Below are 16,474 nucleotides of genomic sequence, written 5' to 3'. Positions count from 1 at the left end.
TCCCCATTTGGACCTTCCCAACCAACCCCCCCCCCCCCCCCCTGCCCCCAAGAGGGGCACCCCTTGATCTCCTATGAACAAACTTGAAAATACAGTCATTAATGTACTCACTCATAGTATTATCTTACCTCTATAACTTCTGATTCTAGAGAAGATTTTTAAAGATTCCTTCATTTTGGGGGTTTGGGGGCCCCCCTGGGGGCCCCCTGGGTGGGGAATGGTGCCCATTTTAAGAAATTGAAATCCTAACTCCCTAGGGATGCTACCTGCCAAGTTTGGTGAAAATGGGTCATGGGGTTCTCAAGAAGAAGATAAAAATGTACAATTTAGGCCCCATTAGGACCCCTCCTCACCCCCCTCCCCTGGGTCCCAAGGGGGGCACCCCTGATTCTGCCATGAACAAACTTGAAACTACAGTTATCAATGTACAAACTCATAGTATTAACTTAGCTCTATCACTTCTGGTTCTGGAGAAGAAGATTTTTACAGATTCCTTAAGTTTGGGGCGTTTGGGCCCCCTGGGGGCCCCCTGGGTGGGGCATGGTGCCCATTTTAACAAATTGAGTTCCTAACCCCCTAGGGATGCTACCTGCCAAGTTTGGTGAAAATGGGTAATGGGGTTCTCAAGAAGAAGATGAAAATGTACAATTTAGGCCCCATTAGAACCCCTCCCCACCCCCCTCCCCTGGGTCCCAAGGGGGGCACCCCTAATTTTGCCATGAACAAACTTGAAACTACAGTCATCAATGTACTAACTCATAGTATTAACTTAGCTCTATCACTTCTGGTTCTAGAGAAGAAGATTTTTACAGATTCCTTAATTTTGGGGGGTTTGGGCCCCCCTGGGGGCCCCCTGGGTGGGGCATGGTGCCCATTTTAACAAATTGAGTTCCTAACCCCCTAGGGATGCTACCTGCCAAGTTTGATGAAAATCGGTCTTGGGGTTTTCAAGAAGAAGATGAAAATGTAAAAAGTTTACGCACGACGCACGACGCACGACGGACGACGGACGACGGACGACGGACGACGGACGACGCACGACGCACGACGCACGACGGACGCCGGACGAAGGGCGATCGCAATAGCTCACTTGAGCCTTTGGCTCAGGTGAGCTAAAAAGTGAAATTTTTATATTTTTACTTGACCTTTTGACCTTTAACCTCATGACCCCAAACTTTCACCAGAGAATCTTAATTGGGTAATACAAGTATACACTAAGTTTCCAGAAAATATCTTCAGGCATTGCATAGATATAGTGGAAATAGTGAAATTTTATGTATTTGACCTTGACCTTTTGACCTTTGACCTTGAGCATGTGCACCCAAAAGTTGATAGGCACAACTTCACCCCCTAATACACATACATGCCAAGTTTCATTAGGATACCTCAAAAGGTTTTTAGTTACGCTGTCCACAAAATTCATTACGGACGGACGGAAGGACAACCCGAAAACATAATGCCTCCGGCACCACTTTGTAGCGGAGGCATAAAAACAAACAAACCCCAAAACATCTATTGAAGTAGTAACCATTAAGACCTTCACTGCATACAGTTCAAGCACTCCCCAGAAATAAAAGTAATTTAATGGCACTATTGGTAGTACTATTTACTTACCTAAACCTGTATATCATTAGAGTTACTGATTTTGAATACAACACTTTAAGAGGCCATGTAATGTTAGTTGTAACTAGAAATATCACTTAAGGTGATTAATACCCCCGCCCCGTGACGACAGTCTTACCCAAGGAATGATCTTTCCTTGATCTTCTGCCATTTAAATGCCGTTACCATGGCAACGCAGCTTCCGACACGTCCGAAAAATATGTCTTGCACATCTTCCCACCAAGACTATTGTGTGTGCCACATTTCATAAGCTTTTGTCAAAAACTGAGGAAGTAGTTCAATCCACAAGATCTTTCCTTGATCTTCCGCCATTAATATGCCGTTACCATGGCAACGCAGCTTCTGACACGTCCAAAAATATGTCTTGCACATCTTCCCACCAAGACCAGTGTGTGTGCCACATTTCATGAGCTTCAGTCGAATACAGAGGAAGTAGTTCAATCCGCAAGATCTTTCCTTGATCTTCTGCCATTTATATGCCGTTACCATGGCAACGCAGCTTCCGACACGTCCGAAAAATATGTCTTCCACATCTTCCCACCAAGACTATTGTGTATGCCACATTTCATAAGCTTTGGTCAAAAAACTGAGGAAGTAGTTAAATCCGCAAGATCTTTCCTTGATCTTCTGCCATTAATATGCCGTTACCATAGCAACGTACTTTCGGGTACTGTCGAAAAATGCGTCTTGCACATCTACAACCAAAGGCACACATCTGTACCAAGTTTCATGGAAATTGGGCAAAAACTGAGGAAGTAGTTTGCAACACAAAATTTTCCATCATTTTGGCTCATAATATGTGAGCTGTTACCATGGCAACATACTTTTTGTCACTGTCAAGAAAAGTGTCATGCTGACCTATATCCTAAGACAAACATTCAATATGAATTCCATGAGAATTGGAAGAACACTGATGAAGCAGTTTTGCCATGAAGCATTTTGCCCTATATTTTACCAATAACATGCCGTTACCATGGCAACGCACTTTTTGCCACTGCGGAAATATGTGTCTTGCACATTAACATATTCAGATGAACATCTGTACCTAATTTCATAAAAATTGATCAAAAACTGTGGGAGGAGTTCGCGACGCAAGATTTGTACCCATTTTTGCCCATAATATGCCGTTACCATGGCAACGTACTTTTGGGTACTGTCAAAAAATACGTCTTGCACATCTACAACCCAAGGCACACATCTGTGCCAAGTTTTATGGGAATCGGTTGAAAACTGAGGAAGTAGTTCGCGACGCAAGATTTGCAACGGACCGACCGCCCGACCGCCCGACCGACCGCCCGACCGACCGTCCGCTGATTCCTATATACCCCCTTCAAACTTCGTTTGGCGGGGGTATAAATATGTCCATATAAAAACAAAAAACGAGCAACATCATTTCAAATGCTGAAGGCATTTTTTGTTGTTTATCATCATTTTTTTTTTTTTTTGCTAATTGTACCCCAAAGACAAGGTCTTTTTGCCTTACATGTTAGTTATGCTTTGTGCTGATGTCCTGACAAATGTCCAAAAACTGAGATCCCCTAAAAGAAATGAACCCATCAAAAACATGTTTCACATCTACGTACTTTACCTCATTCCCTAAAATGGAAGATATATTGTAAATGTTCTTTTTCGTTGTTCTTGATTTCTTGGCAATAGCACCATATTTGAATGACATTTATCTCTTACAACACTGTTTACACATGTAGTCAAGCAGCAGAACAGGTGAAGGCATGTGTGAATTCACATGCTCAATTAATGAAAGGCAGAAGGAATAATGGATCCCTCTGCCTCAGGTCTGCCTGTTACAGACAGATATTAGATTTTAAAAAAAGAAAAGAAGACATACATCTATGCATTTAACAATGGACAAATCTTATGCGCTGGCAAGTAAAGGAATAAATAATGACTAAGAAATAACACAAAAGTCTTTCAAAGCCCCAACTCCTTTCTTATCATGCCCCTCATATCAAGGAATTGATGAATACATACATTGTATATGTGCTACTTGACCTATTTTGAATTTGTTCACTGTCTTCATATGTTTATGGCACACACAAATTGAATCTGGTTCACAGAGCCATGGATGTATCACTGCTTGATCCAATCACAAGGAATGGAGCTTTTGAACAGAGTCTAATATTTCAGCAACAATGGGCAAATAACTAAAAATCCTTTGCCTACATTCAGAGTACATCCAAGTTTACCTCACCTGAATTGAGACTTGGTGAGTATTTGCATGTTTTTGTTTTTTTTGTTTTTTCTAACGGCTCATCAACTTAAGTATTTCTCTTTGATAATTTTGTCTCTAATCCTTTTCTTTATCTTTATGCCTGATCGATTTCTGTACAAGATTGCTTAACCATGTTTGTCATAATGATATGGGCAAGGCCAACATATTTCCTTGTGCTGCAGGCTGTATGACGGCTGAACCAATATATTGGCAAAGATAATGAAAACAGACACAACAATCACATTATAATGAAAATTATTTCATGGCACCTTTTGACTCCAATGTCATAGAATCTACTGTTATCATCAAGCTGCTCATAGGTTTCTTGGTATTTGTCTGATTTTGATTGAGTCTTTGCCAGCCTGTTGCCCTTGTTTCACTGCATTCATGTCATGTAAATGGTACATCATAAACCAATGTCCTGCAATCATTAATACTTGTGTATTCCAATCCATGCCCTCAGATGGATTCAAAAAGTACTACAGGCACCAAAATTTCACTCAATGCACTAAGAGCTGAGAAATTGGTATTGATGAGGAGTGTATGTGGCAGATTTCCTCATCTTCCCATTAACCCTTCCCCCTTATCACACATAGCATCATTGCTGCATACTGACAACCAACTGACTCTACGTCAGGCCAAAGCCTTTGCCATACTGGACAGCAAGCAGTAGTCTTTGTCGCAATGTGTTCTGATCACTGTACTCTGGCAGCAGCAGCCGGTTAAAGCAGGTCATGGCAGTGGGTAGACGGTCTGAGTGGGGGCCATTACGCTGGATGACAATAGGTAGACTAGACAGGCCCTTCAGGGGAACCTGATGAAAACAAAAAATAGATTTGGGGTTGGAGAGGAGAGTTACTATTAACGAATACACTTGTATTAAATTCCCAGCTAGTATAACATGCTTTCAATACATCCTGCAGAACATCTCCTCTGCTTACCACACCAGACAATATATTGCACCAATCTGTTAGTTCCATATGCTAGCATATCTTACATACAGGGTACTCAATCTCAGCAGGTTCTCAGACTTATCAAATCCACATATCATAGATATCTCTTGAATGCAATCATGCTAAATCCTTAATGTTGAATATCTTTGCATCTTGCATACACAATATCAGCACTTTCAACTCCACATGCACTCGCATCACATGACACAGATGCCTTTGTCTACTTAGTGCCATCAAACATCAACCAAAATCGGTGGATATTTTGAGTGGACATGGAAGAGGGCTACCACCTCAAAGGTCAAAGTGACCTGGAATTGAACACAACAGTGCATACAACAAGCACTGTCATGGCAAACTCACCCTATCACTGCCAGTAATGAAATGCAGCAATTTCTTCTTCCACTCATTATCTAGAGAGTGAACTGTCCTCCAGAAGTACAGCACTGTGCGGTGTTTCCTGTTTGGAAGACATGGATAAAAAAGAGAGAAAACTTTAAATACACATGATCTTCAGAACCTATGGTATAGATGCCTGATGAATATTCAACCACCCACTAAGTCAGAATATATTCACCTCTACTGCACTGACCTTTGGACAAATATTTGGCCTTTGCTTACATATTATCTACAGAGGATATCACCTTGTTTTAAAGATGACTGTAACTCAGATTACTGTTTGAGTTCGTCTAAAAGTGTACATCGTAATACACTAGCACTTACACTGTTGATTGTAACTCCGTTTACTATCTGACTTTGTCTGAAAGTGTACATCGTAACACACTAGCACTTACACTTGAATGGGCATATACTGTATGATGAGTGCAAGTTAATAGAAAGTCAGGAGTCCAGAGCTGTCAAGTGATATCAGGGTAAGTCTAAAGGTCAAAGTTTGAATTGCTAAAGGTCTGCAAAGGTTAATGGAAGGCCACAGACTGCCATGGGGTTGTTGATGCCCACCTCGTGAAGCCATCCTCATAGGTGGCAGATGCCTCCAGGGCATGGAAATCCAGATCTGGACTACCACAGATGAGGAGCTCGATTTCTGATGGCTGGAATAGCTGTAGAGCAGAACCTCCACATACACTATTGAAGCCCCTTGTGAAGGCCTGCAAAGGAGGTCATATTGGCAGATAGATGGAGAGTAAGCAGTGAAGTGAGAGATGGTACATGACGGAAAGAAAGAAAAATCCGCTTCAGAACAAACAGTAGTTCTTTAAATATTTCAGTGCAAGCCTACATCACAGTTCAGTTTTTTTTTTTTTCATTATCCTTTTGGAGGTCTATGAGAATAAAAGATTGAAACTTTAATCTTAAAACTGCCTGATATGTAGCTCACCACAGGGGCCATGGAGGGCTGGAGAGGGGCATTTTCCTTTTTTCTTTCTTTTTTTGCTCTTGAAAATAAAGGGAAGACAAAACAAAAAACACAAACCAACGACTCTCCAAGACTTCCCCCAGAGATGGGGTACATTGATCCCTAATCCCCTTGGCCCGAAGGTTCGAAGTGAGAAAATATAAGAACAAACAACATTAAGTGAATGTCACGGGAAGAAAAATTGTGAATTGTATCATATCAAAATATCATGAATATAAATTTCTGTAATAATTTTTAACTTAAATTGCCACCTAAAAGAGCTTACCTGAAATTGCCTTGCAATGCTGTCATTAAGTAGATGTTCCACATACAGCTTTGCAAACTCCTCACGGTTCTGTGAGAACAAAGGTTTCATCCAAATTGTAATTAGAAAACAAGTGAATCTGACTCTTACACACAAACAGTGATTAATCTATAATATCCCATTACAAAAACAAAACAAAACAACAACACCAAAATACATAAACACACATCAGAAATAGATAAGTCTCTTTAACATCTGTAGTGGAAGCATGGGATGAAATTTCCTTCTTCTCCTAAATCTTACACAGCAACTTAGTCTAACAATATGTTGATACGACCTTTAATACTACTAGAGTTGGAAGGTACCTTATTTGATTCCTTTGCTTGAGTTTGCTTGACATAGGGCAGATAGAAATGGAGGAAAATTGATGCACACAAAACAATTTGTTTTGAAGTAATGAAGATTATACATCCACAATAGACATCTCAAAAAAGTGTGTTATCAAACATTTCGGCAGAAGATTACATCCAACCCTACCTCATTGGTGACGGCTACTTGTGATCCACTGGGAATAAGGTCAGTCGTGATGACATCACCCATGCATGAATACGAAACCTAGTTATTGGCAAACAATGTCAGGAGTTATTACCAATATGTTTGACTAAATACATTCTTATTTGCAATTTATATCCATTTAATGGTTTTAGATACTTTTGATTTAGTGAGGCAAACTTATTTACCTAGAGATGGAGTGAACAAGTCTCAAATAGACCCTAAAATCATGAGCCGATGGTGATTGTTACTGACATTTTCCCAGTTTCTTTACTGACCTTGTCACTGGTCAATGCACTGCTCTTAGAGCAAGCACTGATATTGTGTAAATATGTGTGCTGCCACAGAATAACATAATCAAGATTACCATCACTATCACAAATAAAATCAATATATTATTGCCAGGTATGTGTAAATTAGAACTAAATGACTGAGAATGAAAGACAAGCAAACACAGTAAATTCTAAAAACATTGCAATATTACAATATACACACTCTTTAAAAAAATGTTGGTGGTTCAATTCCTTCAGTACATATTTCAGAAGCTTAACTTTGCTTTTTCACATGAATATCATATTTCAAATATACAAAAGTGTGCTTTGGGTTTTAATGGATTGTGATAGGATAACAGCAGTACCACAACATACACACTCTGCCGTTTCAGAATATTGTGTTTACATTATTTATGTCAAAAACTTTCTACCACCAGAGTGGAACTTGATACAGCCTCCAAGACGAATCAATCATCTGAATCAAACTAGTTGAGGAGACCATTGAGGACTTACCTGGAATGTCTGACAGAAGACATCCTCCACCTCTCCCTCATACCCCAGCAGCTCCTTGATGCCCCGCCCAAGGGAGGGCTGAACTCCAATAAGGTCAGTCAGTGTGACAGTGTGGCTGTGGAGCTTCTTGTAGAGGGCCATAGGGAAGTGGACATCTAGAATGATCCCATTGTAGATGGCCAGACCAAGGAGGGTGCCTACCAGTTCAAACTCATCATCACAGTCAGCCGAGCTCCCTGATCCTGTGTAGGTGATTGAAGTGTTTCACAGTAATGCTCCAAAACCAGGCAAGCACTTTAGTTTATTGCCACTTGGTCTACTATCAGATGGTCTACTTCCCAGTTTGTCTAACACCACTACGGCTAAACTCACTTGGTCTACTATCAATTTCGTCTAATGCCCGTTTGGTCTACTTCTAACTTGGTCTAATGCCCAGTTTGGCTACTTATTGTTTTGTCTAATGACCAGATGGACTAATTGCAGTTTTGTCTCCTTGGACTTTTTCCCATTTTGTCTAATAAACTGTGGGTATTAGACGAAGTTGGCATAGCCCATCTGGAAGTACATGTAGACCAACTGGTAATGAGGCTAAGTGGCAATTGGACTAAATTAGATGAACTGGGAGTAGACCAAGTGATAGATCACCAGCTCTTTGACAAAGCTTATTATGAATGTCCTACTAATGAATGAAATATAACGATGATGATGATGATAATAATAATAATAATAATAATGACAATAATAAAAATAATAATAATACTAATACTAATACTACTACTACTACTAATGATAATGATAATAATAATAACTAGAAAAGCAATCTGAGAGTGCAGACCTTGGCCAAGCAGCTACTTTCCACTGTGATCTTGCTCTTTCATAGAGATCAGTAATTTCCACATACTGAAAAATTGCCCAATTTCCCAATATAGAAGCCTTTGTTACACCAGTGTATGTCATAAACCCTCAGACGTGCGGCACGCCTCTCCCCAGCAGAAACTAGAGCACGCACTTTAGTGCGCGCATGAAAACCTCAAAAATGCGCAGCTTGAACTCCCAAGTTCATTGACCCTATCTGGCAAAATACCGAAAATCCTTCATCAAATCCATAAAAATTTCCTGATCACTACCAAAATTTAATCACTTGTTACTTGTGTCATTCTCAACCTTTCCTGCAAGTTTCATCCAAATCCGTACTCAACTTTTCAAGTTATTTTGCACACGGACAAACTAACAAACAAACAAACAAACCAATGGTAACGAAAACACAACCTTCCCCCTTGGCGGAGGTAATAACTAGAACTACACTCATTGTGATTAATATACCCCCACACCCCACCCACAACTAAGGGAATTAGCTCAACCAAGATAAATTTTTTTTAAAACTTTTTAATGGAAAAAAAATTACCATGGCAGTGCACTGTTCAACAGTGAATAAATGTATCAATTGCTCACTGTTAGTCACATGTCCCACATCTCCAGTCAAGCGCTCAAAAACTGAGTGAGCAAGATAAATAAACTGACAATTTGTATGATTTTTATTAAAAATTGTGTTACCATGGTAATACAATGTTGGACATTAGGTAAAAAGGAAGTTTGCACAACTATATATACTGTTACAATGGCAACAGATTTTCAACACTGACAAAAGATTTTTTGCTCATCTAGGTAATGTAGAGGTAACATGTGCCAAATTTGAAGCCAAAATGCTCTAAAACAGAGAGATTTAGGAGAATCCAAATGCTTGTATGATTTTCAATGGTAACACATTGTTCAACAATGATGAAATATGAAGTTTGCATATATCTCTGTACTCTACTGGTTGCATGTGCCAAATTTCATGCCAAATGCTCAAAGACTGTGGGAGTTACCTGAATCCCAAAATATTTGTGTATGATTTTCATTCAAAATATGCTGTTACCATGGAAATGCATTGATCAACAATAACAAAAAGGTTAAGTTTGCACATCTACGTACCATAGTGGTCAGGTGTGCTAAATTTCAAGCTAAATGCTCAAAAACTGAGGGAACTAGCTGAATCCACAATATTTCTATAAGCTTTTTGGTGAAAAAATGCTGTTACCATGGCAACGCATTGTTCAACACTAATGACATATTAAGTTTGCACATCTATATCGTCGCTGGGGCGACAAGACCTCGTATCTACAAAATGTCAAATGTTCAGGAGAGCCAAAATACACGGTGGCCAGAGCACTATAGCGAATGGGATAGCCTTTCCTTTGACATGCTGTGGTGGCTTCATTTTTGGAGTAAGACAGTTGGGATTTGGACAGGACATCACTTGACCCATTATTTGACTATTAATCAAAACAAGTCATTTTCACCAAAATTGCAGATACAAGGTCTTGTCACCCCAGCGACGATATGCTATAGTGGTCACATGTGCCAAATTTCAAGCCATATGCTCAAAGACTGAGGGAGTTAACTGAATCCACTGTATTTTAGTATGATTTTCATTCAAAATATGCTGTTACCATGGCAACACATTGATCACCACTGACGAAAGATTACGTTTACACATCTACGTACCACAGTGGTCATGTGTGCCGAATTTTAAGCTAAATGCTCAAAGACTAAGGGAGTTAGCTGAATCCACAATATTTTTGTATGCTTTTTGGTTAAAAAAAGGTGTCTTGCACATCTACCTTTGGTAGCGGTCACACATGCCAAATTTGGGGTCAATTGCTCAAAAAATGAGAGAGGAGTTCGATCCACAAGATTTTGCAACGGACCGACCGCCCGACCGACTGACCGACCAACCGACCGGCCATCCTACCTCAGAGTGATTCCTATATACCAGCCCTACACACTATGTGTGGGTGGGGGTGTTAAATAATAATAATAATAGTGATGATGATAATAATAATAATAATAATAATCATCATCATCATCATCATAATCATAATCATAATGATAATAATAATATTAATAATAATAATCATCATCATCATCATCACCATAATGATAATAATAATAATAACAATAATAATAACAAAAATAAAAATTAATAAAAATTAACATATTCATAACAATTCATTGTGAATGCTAATATTATCATTCATATAAACTGAACAGTTATTGTATAAGGGCATGTTGGCATACTTATCAGGACATTGATTTGCAGGAATGCCTAGTATCTAGTCAGACAATCAAGACTTCTATTTGGTGCAGACAAAATTTAGAATAAGAAAAGGCACCAAAATCCTCAGATAACTCATCTTTGACGAGAAGAGATCACCAAACTGCTGAGAACTTTCTTCTTTCAAGACACACGGCATAAAAGCATTGCACAGAATCTGCTAAGAAAACTCCCCCCTCCACCACCTTTCCTCTCTAAAGCCCAGCTCACACCTTTGCGGTTTTAGCTGCGTATAGCTGCGTCAGCCGAACGCAGCCTTAACGCAGCACTCCGCAGCAAAATATTTTGTAGCAGTCACATTGTTGCGTTGTAGCTCGTATATTTTTTACAAAATGATTGCCTACGGTTGCCTTAGGTTGCTCTTCACCTCGCTCCAGCTCGCTTTTGCTCGTAACAGTACGCTTTAATACGAAGATTGCTCGCCCCGTTGCGTGTGTACCTCGTTCGCCACTCGTTCATTGCTCGCTAGCATCTCGCTCTAGCTCGCTAGCAGCTCGCATTAACTCGTTTCTCCTCGTTTCACTGCTCAGCCACTCGACTGTTGCTCGTTCCAGCTCGATCCGCTGCGTATCAGTTCGCCCTGCTGCGTATAAGAGAGTTGCACTGATATATAATTTTTTGACTTTTTACAGTTGGGGGGGGGGGGGGGGGCACAAAGGACTTTTTGGTTCAAATTCTTCCAAAAGCACCAAATTTGGTACACATGTTGCCAAAACCATACTACTAGTATTGCAATTTTTGACGGCCGCAAAGAAGGGCGCCCTCAGGTCATATTGGTCAAATCCAATATGGCCGCCATCTGAAATTCAAAAGTCACTTGCATTGTTTAAAAACGTTTCACAATCATTTTCAAAATCTGTATTATAGGGTTTCTGGTTCAATGAAATCGATTCTGATGTTTTCATGGTCTGAAGTCAAGTTTTTCTTATAGGGTCACCCTAAATGTCGCTTTGGGTCAAGACATTATTTTCATTAGGTCATTTCAAAATGGCTTGCCTATGGTCACTAAAGCAGGAATGACAACCTTGCTAATTACAAAATGTACCTGCAGCAGTTGTTGAGGACTGAACAGAGCATATTACTGTGTTAAAAAATACTTTTCAGCGATATACATTGTGTGGTAATACAATTCAAGAAAAAAAAATTTCTACAAAACTCAGTTTGAGATGTTTTTAAAAACTGATGTGTTTGGATCTGATTTTGCTGAAAGAACACAATCATAACAAAAGCTTCATGATTTGACAAGCAATTTGTATTTCTTATGTCAACTAAATGGATATTAATTAAATCTAAATAGTTTTTGTTTTCATACATATATATACGCAGTCATAGCGAGCTAAAGCGAGCAGCATCGAACAGGAACGAGGAGGAACGAGGTAAGGCGAGGAGGAACGAGGGGAAGCGAGCGACGGACGAGCTATATTCGTAATGTAGCGAGCTGCATCCGCAATGGTCCTTGCTAATGCGAGCAGAGTACCAGGAACAGCGTGTGGTGATGCGAGCTAAAGCGAGGTAATGCGAACTAAAGCGAGGCTATGCCAGGTGAAGCGAGCAGATATCGCAACCATACGCAGTGAAACGCAATTCAAAGTAAAGCTGCGGTGGCCTGCGTTAAGTAGCTCGTTGTCGCTCGTACTTTGCTCGTCCTTGCTCGCATTTGCTGGTTGCCCCTCGTCTTAGCTCGTATGGATTTTGATATTGCGTTCAGTTGCGGATGTTTGAAAAAATTTCAAACTAGCGAGCTAGAACGCAAAGCCTCTGCGTTAGTCTGCGTATTAACCTCGTATTAGCTCGTTTCGTTGAGTAGTGCTGGGTTGGGCTGCGTTAGACTGCGTTCGGGCAATACGCAGCTGAACGCAAGCTCGAAACGCAAAGGTGTGAGCTAGGCTTTAGGGGAAAACAGTGTTAGTCCCACCTGTAATCAATGGCTTCACACAAGCTCGACAGAAAGCTAGTGATCAGGCACTGATAAAGACAACCGGTGCTGATAATTCTGGTAGGTGGGAAGTAACAGCTTGATTTGTCCCTTGGAGACCAGCTTTTGCATCATGACCAAACATCTTTGGGTGATTCATTGATTGAAGTATCAATTCACCCTCATACTCCATCCATTCCCACATATTAAGTGTCAAGGTCCACTGGACACCAGTCCTTCACATGATGATTGTGAAATGGATTTTCAGTTCCAATGATTGCTGGCATGTGGGCAGTTGACATGCATGAAATGATTGATAACATCATCACGTAATGAAAACATCATTATAAGCTCCAAGAAAGATCTCATGAGACACAGTTAACTGCCTGAATGATTATAGTATAAGCAGAACAAAGCAATAGTATAGCAGCAGATACTCAAAACATTGCTACAGAGCACTGAATTATTTCTCTTTCTCACCATTAATCCATATAGTCCTGTTCTCTTCAGAGGTGACAAACATGCCATAGCTTGGTTTGAAGACTGCTTCAGAGATCAGCTGAAAGAATTCCTTCTGGAGGCCACCCATGTCAAGACCCTAGAACAAGTTGATAAAGAAAACCCAGATGATAAGTATTGTTTATCACAGGAAATCTAAACATTTACATCTTAATTTAGTCTTATTTGTGGTGGAATTTAATACACCCCATCTCACAGAGAAGAACACATAAAGAGATCAATGCAAATTAAAGCTCTTAAGACATCAGATCAGGTCTGACCTCGTTATAGCAATGCTAATACCAACATCTAACCTGAAAGAACATATTTGATAGTCCCAAGGGATTGTTGCAGATCAGTGGAGGTGAAAACACGTAACTCACAAACACACATACATTTTTGTAATGGAGCTTGGTTCAGCAATTGACACTAAACACATGCCACAATACTCGCCACAGAAACTATGCCATACTGTTGAAGTAAATGTACTTACCCTTCAAGCTAAGGATTATCACTGGTGCTAGTGTTCAGATACAACAACACCAGCACCAGCCCATTCACGCAAACACAACTACTAATTAAGATAATCTTAGTAACAGAACATTTCTATAGCCATCCATTCTTTCTTTTGCATACAAAATAGAACAAAACAAATGAAAGTCATTCAATTCCTGATATCACAGTATATCAACAGCTTCAGAAGAGAACCATACACAAGCCAGAAGACTGATGTACATTACTGAACAAATTCACACTCTGCCATTCAGAAAATATTCTCAACTATAGAAACAAACCTCCCCTCCAAAAAATGAAGAAATAATAATCCTGTCAAATAAAATGAGTAAATAACAAGAATGGTTTCAACTTCTTTGCTCATTAAACAACTTTATACATTCTTATAATTATCACTATCGTTATTATCAAGGCAATCTTATTAGCACTATTGCAATCAATATCTTTATTATGAACATTATTAAATATATATATATATACATATATATATATATTTGTTTTTTTGTACTAAGTATCATTATCAAGATGATCATCATGTTTTCAGCTGGAGCACAAATGAGGCCACAAGTGCAGTATATATTCATCATAACATCTTCCAGCAACCCATATTCTTACAAAAGCACCCTTTGGCATTTTTGTTTTGTTTTGTTTTGCTGTGTTTTATTTTTTACAACACCACCTAATCTAACCATGTGTGTACAAATGTGTGTGATTTGTTAGCATTCTCTATGTTTACGTGCTTCAAAAGCATCAGTTTCAAAACGAAAGAAGAAATAATGACTGTCAGTCTGCCAACCTGTTCTCCTCCACCAATGTACTTGATCTTCAGGGGCTTCTTCAGGTCGTTTTTCTTGAGCCTGATTTGGGCAAGGGTGTCACTGATGAGGTAGTCACGCCGTACCTCCAGCACGAGGAAGGGGCACATTGCTGCCTTGATAGAGTCCTTGAGGTTGGAAGTGAAGCGACGACCATCCTTAAGATACTTCTGGGCTTGGTTCACTCTCTGCAAAAGGAAACAATGTCATGAACAGATTAATAAACTCTTTTGCAGGTTATCCTTCTGTAAGACATCAAATCAATTGTGTTTGCTGGCTGGCAGATACACTGCCCGACTAGGAAGTACCATGTCTAAGAACACTCCTTACATGAAAACACTAACAACAATCAACACAAACTTTGTGGAAATACTCTGGCAGGTGTCCTTCTCATTCAAATTTGTGTGTGTTTGCTTTACTGAAAAGTAGCCATTGCCTTGGTATTGCTAAAGAAATTGTGGCTAATATAACAAATAATTTCATAAAAGATTGTATCTCAAACTTGGAATCTTATTTGATGTAAGGATATGTTGCCACATGAGCAGGCATGGTTCTCTCTTATCCACAAGTGCTAGCACAAAGCTGTTCACAAAAAGCTGGCATTACAGATTAAGACATACAAGAAGAAACTTAGTGAATGAAAGGACACAAAAGGCCAAACTCACAGCTTGGTGAAGGATTGCTGCTTGGTATTCTCTCCTCATCTGCACTACAGCATCGAGGTGAAGAACATGGACCTTGGACTGGAAGGTGATTCAATTCACAAAGACACACTTACTAAGTAATATCATTGAGGTGTAAGATGTTCCCTGTACACTCATATATGGCGTACTACATATGGTTCTAGATGCATTTCAAAATTTCATGCAATGTGTGTACCAAGTCTGAACTCCTTGTGTACTGACACCTTACACTGCCAGATTACATCTGTGGAAATTAATCTAAGCTGTGCATGGAAACCAAATTAATGGATCTGTTCCCTTTGTTTCTGCACAGAAATGCTTCTAGGAGTGTACTGCATGATCTCATCTTTCAAGTATTTATAAGCATTTCTAAAATACTTACATTTATAGGAATGTACATTCTTCTTTTTTTCTTCTTCTTTCAACTCACATAGAAAGTTGCAGCTGTGAAATTGCAAATTTCTTTAGTGCACAGAATTATAGAATATGCCGTATTTGGAGAGTATATTATGAGATAACAAAACAAAGTTTACAGGATAGATGAAACACATTGGCAAGAAATAGATCCTTTATGTTATAATGCTTACATATCACAATATCTACATCTTCCCGACCAGATACATTATTTCTTTCTGGTTCTCTATATTCAATAAAAGTGAAAGACAAAGAAATTAGGGGGTGTGCGTTTTGTGTGTGTTTGTGTGTGTGTTTGTGTATCACAATAGGAAACACCAAATTGTCAAGATGGTACTTGCGTGCAAAGTCAAACTTTTCTGGCATTGCATGGAATAATTCTATCAGTGTGAGAATCAGACTGTAAATTGCACTCACACAGAAATTACTACTCTAAAACAAGCTATTCTGCCCTTGAAAATGCTTGAATCAAAACACAGAACTTAACACAAGAAACATCAACACTTACACAAAACACTCCCTCTGCTTGAAATCTGCAAAATAGTGCAGCCACCCAGCCAAAACAGTCCACAAGTTTACTCGATATAAGAATATCATAGGGTATCTCCAATCAATGCCAGGGTTGAAAATGAGAAAACCTGTATAGGTTATTAAAATCGTGACTTGGCCATTCCTCACTTGTTTGTTTGCCTATTTTTTTTTTTTTTTTTTTTGTCA

At 39.4% G+C, this 16,474-nt stretch overlaps 1 protein-coding gene across 1 annotated transcript in view; it reads right to left on the bottom strand.

Annotated features, from left to right (window-relative positions):
• Positions 1-3,589: 3,589 nt before the first annotated feature.
• The window catches only part of LOC139739131 (probable E3 ubiquitin-protein ligase HERC4), a 45,493-nt gene continuing 32,608 nt past the window's right edge, over positions 3,590-16,474 (bottom strand). Inside the window, exons 14-22 of the mRNA XM_071649749.1 lie at positions 15,326-15,403; positions 14,642-14,848; positions 13,315-13,432; positions 7,763-8,004; positions 6,963-7,040; positions 6,447-6,515; positions 5,764-5,912; positions 5,167-5,263; positions 3,590-4,667 (exon numbers count right to left, since the gene is read on the bottom strand). Of these exons, the coding sequence (XP_071505850.1) occupies positions 4,482-4,667; positions 5,167-5,263; positions 5,764-5,912; positions 6,447-6,515; positions 6,963-7,040; positions 7,763-8,004; positions 13,315-13,432; positions 14,642-14,848; positions 15,326-15,403 (1,224 nt within the window). The 3' untranslated portion in view covers positions 3,590-4,481. The remainder of the gene's footprint in view (positions 4,668-5,166; positions 5,264-5,763; positions 5,913-6,446; positions 6,516-6,962; positions 7,041-7,762; positions 8,005-13,314; positions 13,433-14,641; positions 14,849-15,325; positions 15,404-16,474) is intronic.

The sequence above is a fragment of the Diadema antillarum genome, unplaced genomic scaffold, assembly GCF_040938485.1.
Source record: "Diadema antillarum isolate AM-2024a unplaced genomic scaffold, OU_Dant_1.0 seq00000783_RagTag, whole genome shotgun sequence".
Lineage (NCBI taxonomy): Eukaryota > Metazoa > Echinodermata > Echinoidea > Diadematoida > Diadematidae > Diadema > Diadema antillarum.
The sequence above is the reverse complement of the archived record's forward strand: the minus strand, read 5'-3'. Positions and strand labels throughout refer to the sequence as shown.